General features: G+C 42.8%; 1 protein-coding gene across 7 annotated transcripts in view; it reads left to right on the forward strand.

Moving 5' to 3' along the window:
• Nucleotides 1–6,626, forward strand: part of LOC147895818 (KOW domain-containing protein) — a 52,405-nt gene extending 45,779 nt beyond the window's left edge. For 4 of the 7 annotated variants that reach the window (XM_087382708.1, XM_087382709.1, XM_087382711.1 and 1 more), the window contains 3 exons: nucleotides 5,554–5,657; nucleotides 5,756–5,892; nucleotides 6,156–6,606. In XM_087382708.1, coding sequence (XP_087238834.1) covers nucleotides 5,554–5,657; nucleotides 5,756–5,892; nucleotides 6,156–6,277 — 363 coding nt within the window. In that variant the 3' untranslated portion in view covers nucleotides 6,278–6,606. Of the gene's footprint in view, nucleotides 1–5,553; nucleotides 5,658–5,755; nucleotides 5,900–6,155 lie in introns of all 7 variants that reach the window. The other 3 variants (XM_087382714.1, XM_087382707.1, XM_087382712.1) reach the window with 3 other exon arrangements.
• The last annotated feature ends 3,848 nt before the right edge of the window (nucleotides 6,627–10,474 follow it).

The raw sequence follows: 10,474 nt of genomic DNA on the forward strand, positions 1-10,474 counted from the left end.
TTCAGTCAGCACCTTTATGAGTCAGCTTAAATATGTTGACAGTCTCCTGAAGAAATTTCATATGGCAGATTACAAGATTGCAACCATTTCCATGGAACAGAGTTTGAAACTTACAAAAGATTCAGAAAGGCCTACAGTCAATGACAGGTGCTACATGCAACTTATCGAATCTCTTATATATCTGACTATCACACGGTCATATATTTGTTATAGCAAGTTCACTTGCATAGTTTATGGCAAATCCAAAACAGTCTCACTGGAATGCAGCCAAAAGAGTCTTGAGATACATCAGAGGTACAAGACAGTCTGGGATGGAATACAAAGGAACTCATCCACGGTTGTATGGATACTATGACAGTGACTATGCTGGAGATCATGAGACCAGGAGATCCACACAGGGATATGCGTTTTTTCTTGGTCAAGGTGCTATATCATGGTTGTCAAACAAACAGCCAACTGTTTTTTTGTCTTCGATTGAAGGATAATATAGGGCTCTCACTACAGGTGTATGTGAGGCTATATGGCTCAGAAGACTATTGTCAGAAAGAGATTACTTTGATGAATCAAAGCCAACAACAATATACTGTGATAATCAATCGGCTCAAGCATTGGTCAAGAATCCAGTATATCACTCCAAGACAAAGCACATTGATGTCAGAGAGTATTTCATAAAAGAAAGAGTGTTACTTGGTGACATCACCTTGCAGCATTGTGATAGCAAAGAGAATGTTGCTGACATCTTTATCAAACCACTCGGTAAAAAGCTTTTCAAGAAACACCGACAAGCTCTTGGTTTGACGCAGAGGAAGGAGATTCCCATTACAAGGGTGTGATGGAATGTAATGTTCAATCCTTCTTCGATTTTCCAGAATCATCATCTTGAGGGAAGGCCTACTTCATGATGTTGATCTTGAGGGAAGGCATTGAGAGACCACGCTCAACATCATGTGATTACATGTGCATAGCACTAACAGATATAGAGTGCTATAAAGGAAAGGGTTAGATGTCCTAACCTTAACCCTAACCCTAACCCTAACCCTATATGGGTTTATTCTGCATTTTCAACTGAATCTAGTGTACAGTTAGTCATTTGTGGTGTGTTCTCTAGCTGTGTCCTCTCTCCTCATCTCCACTCTTCTCCTCTCCCCTCTTCATATTTTGTCAGCGGGGACGAAGTGGGATGTGTGCGGGTGTTGGCTGATGTGGCCTTCCCAAGGTCACAAAAACCATACGAAATCCTTGGTAGGAAGGTACGGAAGGCTTTTGGGCTGTTGTCCGTATGGGATTGTACGGATAGTCGTACGGTCAATTCTCCTACGTGCAGGTTGCTGTATACAGTAGTTGTACCCATACGGATGCAAAGCTGGCAAGGCAGTCCTGATGTTGTACGGTTTGGGTACGAGGAGACATTATCACTACCACTTGTTGGAGCTTGTGACAAGCTGAGTTTAGTCACCTTTTGCTTGACCATCGACTCTATGCTTACGCTCAAACGGTCGTTACTTGTGAAGGGCACTCCCATCCCTTCTCATGATTGAGAATTGGGCTGTGTTTTTGAACATACTTGCTTGGCAGGACGATTACAATGAATGCTTCTAGAGGTTGTTCGTGCTTCTGAGGACGGTGGACAGTTCAGTTATGCTTACACCCGTTGTTTGGGTATTCAAGTGAGTCAGGGGCACTTGTGATTTGTCTGGGGAGCGTGTGGCCTTGTGGGGGCTGCTAGTAAACGCTCTCGGGTTAAATGCAGGTGTTTGCATTGAGAATGGATGCCTATGGTCACATGGGTGTGAGGAGCCCCGCAGGGCTAATGTGTTGTGATATTGATGCCTACTGAGTAAGGGAAGGGCATTGAATGCAAGCGAGTTCTAATTCATTGTGTATCCTATTTGCTGGCTTTGGCAAGGAACATGTTCTGTGTGGGAGTATGTTTTTTGGTTTCTCAAGGAGATGGGTCACATGCAGGCAGTGGTTACTAGGGAGACGGCACATCTTTGGTACAGCCCTGAGTAAACAGGGGTCGGGAATCCATGCTTGGAATGGGAAGGTTCCCTAGAACCCTGAGAGGGATGGTACAGGTGTGACTGCCATAGTGCTTGCTGTATTGTGATGCTAGATCTCTTTTGGGAAACAAGTTATCGTATCAGGATATGTGCGACCCATAGGGTGAGAGACTATTGGTCATGGCAGTCCTGGACAGTGGAGAAAGCTCCTATATGCTTTCTCCCTTTGCTTTGAGCAGATGGATGACTAGTTGGGCACTACCTTTGCTTTGAGCAGATGGATGACTAGTTGGGCACTAGTGACAGCTATGGTGAACTGAGTGGCCGAATGGGCTGCTAGTAACAGTTCTGGGCTGTGTGGGGGCGCCAAGGTTTGGGGCCAATCTGTGTCTTTGTCTTGGTGCAGGGGCACTCTAGCTCCCAATCTGTTGGTCATACTTTTGCTGAATTGTAAATGTGACAGTGTTGACTGGTTACTTGTTAGTTTTACTGCTCTTTAATTATTGAAGGCCGGTTTCAGTATTTGAGAGTCCTATGGTTCATCTTGATGTCACTCTTGCTCCCATAAGGTGTGCAGATTTCTGACGTTTCCTAGTCATAGTGAGCTCTTTTTCATCAGACTTTCTGCTTCTAAAGGCTATCACTCCATGCAATTGCTAATTCTTTGCTACATGCATCTGCCCCCACAATGAATGATCTTGAAAAGTCTGGGCATACCAACATTGGGGCCTGGTTCATTAGAATTTCAAAGATGACGTGTGATCCTTTCGACCACACAAAGGCATACTTCTTCAAGAGATCTATGAGAGTTGTCCTTTTTGCAAACGACCTATAAATCGATTGTAGAGCGAGCTAAGGCAAAAAATCCTCTTAGTTGAGTGGGGTGTGTGGCTGCGGCCATTTGCTCACACATGTCACATTCGAGGAGTCAAATTCGACCCCATATCGGTCCACAATGTGCTTTAGATATTCAACTTGTAGGCTCTTATGCCATAAAAGTGCATTTATTGTCTTTAGAATAAAGCTGATGCAACCCTTAATATTTCCAGCACGTGTTTGACATACTCGATGTGCTTTCACTTGCTCTTGTTTTGAACGGGATGTCTCAAAGAAAGGTAGCACAAATCAGAATTGAGTTATTCAATATCATATTCATAAGTGCCCAAAAGTGGCCGATGTATTAGCCAACACAAAAAGGCATCACATTGACCTTATATAGGCCTCTTTTGGTGTGGAAGGCTGTCTTATGCTCATCACCTTGTTTCACTTCAATCTAGTGGTACCCTGATCTTGGATCTATCTTGATGCAAAAGTAAGCACCTGTCAGTTCATCCAACGATTCATCAATCTTAGGTGAGGGTAGCCCCTACCAAGAGAGTTATGGTGGTTAGGGGTCAAGAATTGTCTTGATGTCCCAGATGATTAACCCATCACATTGGACATGTTAGTCTTGATCTTGCAGCCTCGCAAAGGTGGATCTATTGGCACAGCAGGCAGCACTTTCCATTCTTTGTGGGGTTTTAATTTCACAGCCACATGAGGGGAGCAATGGACCCCCTTCTCTTAACTTTATGATGATGCACGATCATATGTTCGGCATGATGGAGGAGTGGTTGGGACAGCAAGAGATGGAGATGTGCATCACCGATGGTCATTTTAGCTTGCTTTCTTGAGAGAGAAACGAGGCTTGGGTCTAGCGATTCACTATGATCCATTTGTGGCCTGAGGAGGAGCTCTGACGGGTCACACACTAGCTGCCGAACTAGGGCACTAACAGGGTAGGAGTGGAGGACTCTTTCTTGATTAAAGGTGGGCATTGAGCCGAGTTTGCAGCTGTGCCACCACCTTGCTGACATTATTCATGATACACGGAGAAGTTGTGTCTTGGAATGCAACATCCTAGACAACATTTTCACCTTTTGGCAAGTAGTAGATTGGCCCGTCAAGAGTCTCAACCTATCACAATCCTTCTCTTGTTTATCTAGCTTTCGGGGCTCATTCCAACTCTCTTAGTGCACTTCATGATGATTATTCCTCTGTCATTGGTGGCATGTAGCATCCTTCTTCATCCATGATCTTGATTTCTTTGGAAGATTTTAGAGAAAGAGAGAGAGAGAGAGAGTTTTGGAAGATTTTGTTTCTTGACTTGCTTGTTTATTTTTGCTTAGTCATCTTCTTCCTTTCTTCTTTATCTCTTGTTTTCTTTCTCTTTTGTTTATTTGACATATTTAGTAAGCATTGGGTTTGCCCAAGAGACTCCGCGGGTCTTTAGAAACCCAGTATAGCTGCTTATGCTTGGGCACTGATGACGACATAAGTGTTGCTTTACTTGCTAAGTATGTCTTCCTTTTGTTTGTCATAAAAGTTTTTGTTTATCTCTTTTTTCTTCTCTTTCATTTTCTCTTTTATTTTCTGTGTAGATTTTTGGGCAATATGAGGGCCACTTCATGTTCTGGAAATAGAGTATGGCTCGCAGTCACTGCAGGCCATGTAATCAAACCTGAGTTTTCAGCAGGCTTGTGCCCATTGGGCGGAAGCACTTGTCCAGGTACGAGGCGGAAGTGGCCTCCTAGCTGAGACAATTTTCTTCAGAGATTGCCAGCCATCATTTGAGGATTTTCCCCTTGCTTTTGCTTGAGCTGTAGGGGTCATTTTTGAATTTCCATTGGAGTAACCTATCCCTTGCCTTTATCGTGGACAACTGGAACCGGCTTATTATTATAATTTAATCCTTGAAGTCCTAGGAACATCCTTGCTCTATGTAGGAGCACACATAGCTTCAAGGGGCATCTTATTCAACGCTAGGGAACATTGCGAAGCCATGTGACCAAATATCCTGCATTCAAAACAAGCGCCTGCAAAAAGACCCCATTTAAGCTTGTAGAATGCACTACCCCTTGCCACATTGCTCACACTAATAGAGTACGATTGCGGCATGAGGACATCCGTGTCCCGTAAGATGCAAAAATCATTTGAGTTCCCATTGTGCCTGGGTGGACTTACCACCTTTTCCAATGAAGCTGCAATTTTTGGAAATAGTTTTGCCAGGAACTGAGGGAAATCTACAACCTCGACCCATATGGCGCAACAATGGCGAATCAAAGATGGATAGTCTCGGGTGGGAGACCAAGGCAATATATGCACCATCTGCTGCTCATAAAAGAGGGGAGAGTGCTCCAGAAGTATTTGCTTATCATTTGTCATGATCACTTCAAAAAAACCCTGAGCAGCATAATGCGCTTTTTGAACAAAAAAACCACCCAAAGTGGTCGTGATCCAGTTTCCCACATCTGCTAATTACTGCATTCTTGGCATATGCCATGACAGGATCAACTATATCATCGACCTCGACAATGATGCCAACCGTAGGAGCAGGCTCCTTCCAATCCTCTGGAGTGTCTTCAAACCCTTCATGCATCACTTCATAAACTAGCTGGGCTTCATGAGATACATTAGGAGGGTCATCCTCACGCACGCACACACGTAGAGAGAGAGAGAGAGAGAGAGAGAGAGAGAGAGAGAGGCTGATGTGTCTTTTCATTTGTGTCAGGTGAAGAAACATATTAAGAGAACAGAGACAAGTCAAGGTGGAATATTCTCCAAAGAGGCTCCTCTGCATGTCTCTAATGTGCAGCATCTTGATCCTGTCACAGGGTAAGCACATGCCATGGTGCAACTAGTCAAGGTATCATACAATGTCCTTCCTGCAAGAGTGAACTATATCTCATTTGGTCTTCTGAGTTGCTGTGCAGATCACCATGCAAGGTTGGTTATAGGTTTTTAGAAGATGGAACAAAAGTTCGAGTGTCAAGAGGTATTGGGACATCAGGCAGCATACTTCCACGCCCTGAAATCCTCAAGGAAAGAAGGAAGCCACGTATCACAGAATGTAACATGTTCACTTCCTCTCCTGTCTCATTGATTGTCTCCATTAGTTTGTCTTGCTGGAGTGTGGTTTGTGCAGACTCTACATGAGGAAGGAGTGAAAGGATGCTAAGTGTTTTATTGAGTGCTCTCACAATTCAATTCAATCTGCATTACATTTATTTGAGAGCTCCTTGGATGAGCATCTTTTAATGACAGATGTGACTGAATAGCTCTGTGCATGTAAGTGCCATGCTGATCACTACCCTGTTTTTTTTAAAAACCCAGGTGGAATGAGGGACACACCTAAGGAAGAGGTCCTGCGAAGAACCTATGATCCTTATGAGGATGGAAAGAAGGGCTTGCCTGAGCTTTTGAAGTCTTATGAATTTGGAAGGCGGCAGAACTGAGAACTTGCCATGCAAGTTTGGAAGACGCCCGAAAGATTTTGAGATATTGACATGAGACATGAAAAATTTTGGTGCTCATTAAAAAAAAAGCCAGAACTAAGACTAGTGTTGAGCTGGCTAATATTGACCAAGTTTGAAGGAGTTTAAAAAGAAAACTTCTGTGCACTGCCCGCTTTACCCTGTCATGGCTGTTATCAAATAAATCTGGTGCCTGATTCCTATTGATATAGTTTACTGTCCAGTAATCAAATTCGTCATGTGGTTCTATGCAATTACATTTTAATAAAGCTGGCACTCAAATGAACTGAAGGAGATCAAAGCAATGCATGAAGATCATCATGCACACTACTCTTTTCGGATGGAACATTATGATTACCAGTAAAATTTAGAATGGTTAATAGTTCAAATATTCAAATTTCCATCTGAGGATAGAGTACCGATCATCGTACACAAAGGAAAAGACATTGGTCCATAAAGAGGCGATGTTTGCGTAGTGACATGGCATTGCTGTCGTACAAAGAGTGGGAGCTAGAAAGTAAAGCCAAGAGATGTGACTCAAATTTGTGACTTTAGACTGTGATTTAGAAATAGCGATTTGTACTTTCTTTGGATGGTTTCTCCAAGGCAAATAATTTGTCACTTTAAGGGGACCATCTTGTTTACTAGAGGTTGTCATTTGTAAAAATCTTTATCCATACAGAGAGTCCAACTGTTTATTTCTTTCCTTGCCCATGCTTGTTGCAGTGTGATTATTGTCAGAGGTCAATGCTCCACCCAGTGGACATCACCTAATTCCAGATGCTCCACATGTAGAAGACCGCAGACATAGGAGAACCAAAAGAGCAACAGGATTGGTGAAAAATTCAGTGGTAAAGATATGGAGATAGCAGACTGCCCATACTTGGATTTACCAGGTATGACAGGGTCCATCAAAAGATCTTGGATATACGTCAGTCCATTGTGCTGATATGGTAGCCATGGCTCATATGGCAGTCACCTGGTGTGGTAGATAGGTCAGTCATGACAGACACATGATTCTGATGTGTCATAGGTGGATAATGATGTTGTAGACATGGTAGCTGACATGTCATAATTGGACTGTATGTTGACATAGCAACAGTTGGTAGACTGTTCATGAGACATGATCAGTTGGCACGTGGTAGTTGGTTGACGTGTGGTCAGCTGCCATGTGGCATTCAGCCAGCTTGTAGGTCAAGTCTCCCAGAGAGCAGTCAGGTCATTTCCAACCCACTGGGAGGCTACCAAAAGGTGGGAGTTGCACTCTCCTCTCCATCACTGCTGATGCATTTCCTCTCCATCCATTGGAAGGAGCTTTGGATGCTACTGACATCCAGTAGGAATATGGCTTGTTAAAGTTGGATCTTCTTTAGCCTGATTGGGTAGCATCTATATGAGATGGCTTGTTAAAGTTGGATCGTCTTTAGCCTGATTGGGTAGCATCTATATGAGATCCTCCTTGTTCATGTTCATCATCTTTATGTGTGAACTAGAACCTGAGTTAATTTCTTCGTATGTGCATATTTACATGGCGAATCTCTTACATGATATCAAGCCAAGCTTAATTAGTAGAGAGATCTCGAGTAAGGTGCCTGTAAGGAGCTCAAGGGAGTCATCTTTACTTCCTGTGATACTCGTGAGTAAAGCCACGACATCTACCCTAGTGAGGAATTCTGCTTGCTTTCAAGAAGATTTGCAAGGTGGGGAGCAGCCCGACACATCCTCTCATTAGCTACAGGCAAGCTTTGTACAAAAAGGCATTCAGCTTGCCGTTTTAATTCAAGTTACTTCGATTTCAGCGAGGAAAGGAACTTCAACCAAGTATCTTTTGTGGACATCATGGAGATTATGGAAGGAGGCAGTTGGAAGGTATGTGAAGCCCTAGGCAATGGGGATAAGCACCACAGTTACGCCCCAGATCCATCAACTTGGAAGTGTGGGAAGAGAAGGAAGCCGATGCAGATGAATTTCCTAGAGACAAATATAATGTCATTCCTTTGATCTAGATGGCTCCTAGTGCACATGAAGCATGGGTCATTCTCTTAGGACCTTTGTGAGATAGATACATAAGAAACTAGTTTTACTCAATTAATATGGGAGAGGGAAACACAATGTCATTGTTGACGAATGATCAAGGTCTTAAGGTTCCATTGGTTGTCTCAACCCAATTCATGTTTGTATGTAAAGAGAAAATTGGAGAGTCCTTTGAGGACATGCATGGGTGTGGAGTGTTATCACCCAAGGCCATAGCATGAGGTGACATTAATTATGGGTTTAGGTCCAAGCAATGGTTTCTTTAAAAGGGGTCAGTTAGTTACACCCAGTGTACGGGTGCTCTCATTGAGACCTAGAGCAAGCGTATGCCTAGTTTGGCCGAACACATGGATTGGTGGACTCCTATGGTGTGGTTGTGGCCATGGACATGGCACGGTCCTTGGCTAACCTTGGAGGGTGATCCGTTATAGTGGATCTATGGTTAGTTGGTGAGCTCGCAAGCCCTCCCTACTTGGTTTAGGACCCTTTTGTGAAGCTTTAGATGTTACTTTTGGGTGATTTGTTAGCGAGAGTAAGCCAATGAATGCACTTGAAAGCTACCCTAGGGTGCCTCACAATCTAACAAATCCCCCATGTAGTGCCAGTATGAACATGTTTAGAGAAATGGATCAATCACCAAAAGGAAATAAGCCTAAAACTTTGAAAGCTTTAAATTTTTCTCTAGGTAGTCCTTTGTGAACAGATCAACAACAGTCCTATGTAGAGAGTAGGTCAATGTGATCTCCCTTGTGTGAAGCCTCTCTCTACAAAATGATAATGAATCTCAATGTGCTTGGTATATGCATCATGAAAGCTAGATTCTTGGTCACAACCATACTACTTTGATTCTCAATGAGAATGGTAGTGGGTGTTTGCCAACGCTCATAAAGATCTTCGAGTAACCTCACAAGTAGACGTGGCAACTGTGGGTTGTGTTTACTTAACCAAGGCATGCATGATTTGGCAAGAAAAATAAATTCCCAATGGTGGACTATAGGGTATCATAATCACCTGCTTAGTTTGAATAATTGAAAGCATATAATTGCAAGTTGTCCCCCCTTCGATAAAGCAATCAAGATTTTGTGTATTCTGTAGGTAACAGAAAATGCGCTTAGTTGCTTGGCAATGCTTAGTAACCGAGACTACGCATAAACTTGCAGTCTGAGAAAAAGCAAATTGAATATTTGGTATAGTGTTACGCATATATATCTGACATCCAACGGCCTGGTTGTACATATCCATATCATAGGGCTTTGCTCGATCTTATATACTCAACTTCAATCCGTGCTCCATAGGAGACGAGTAGAAATAGGCTTGCAATCCCAAAAACCATACTTATGCAGGAGCTTTTGTGTGTACGTGGATTGAAGTAACACTATGCCTTCATTTGATAGCACAAAGTAAGTAATAGTACAAAAACCTAGATTTGACATTTCAAATGTTTGTTGTAAATCAACTTTGAAAGTTGAGATGGCATCTAGATTATTCCGAGTCAATAGCATACCATCCACAAACATTTTGAGCACAACTAGAGCACCATGACCCTCTTTAACATAGAGGGTGCTCTCAGTTGGATTGTTCTTGAATTTCAAGCTCGGGGAGTTTGTTTGAGACAATAAAGTGTCTTTCTTGGCTTACACAACTTGGTTTATTGACTGGACACAAGCAAACCAATGGGATTAACAAAAATTTATCTCAAATCCCCATTTTAAGAAGGTTGCTTTTATATGCAATTGACGCAGATTCCGTCCATGATGGGCAACCAAAGCAACTAGACATCTGATATTGGACAATCGAGAGTAGGAGCAAAAGTCTCGTCAAAATTTATGCCCTTTTGTTGAGCATAGCCTTTAGCCACAAGTTTGGCCTTGTACCTATCAGTGGTACCGTTAGACTTTCTTGACTTTGTATACCTACTTTGTGCCTCTAGGCTTCTTCACATGTGGTAGATTCTACTAAATTCCTTGTACCATTTGTTTCATGGTTCCTTGCCATTGTTCATCTTCTTGAGCTTCTTCAAATGAAGCTGGCTCATTTGCATCATAGAATGCTCATACATGCCACATTTGTGTGCTCTATAGCAATTCTTGCGCTAGCCCGTGTCCTACTTGATAGAGGAGCTGAGAGCTTACTCTTCTATAGGGT

This window comes from Dipteris shenzhenensis, chromosome 12, assembly GCF_047967505.1.
Source record: "Dipteris shenzhenensis isolate YYH24624 ecotype China chromosome 12, Dip_SZ_1.0, whole genome shotgun sequence".
NCBI classification, from domain to species: domain Eukaryota; kingdom Viridiplantae; phylum Streptophyta; class Polypodiopsida; order Gleicheniales; family Dipteridaceae; genus Dipteris; species Dipteris shenzhenensis.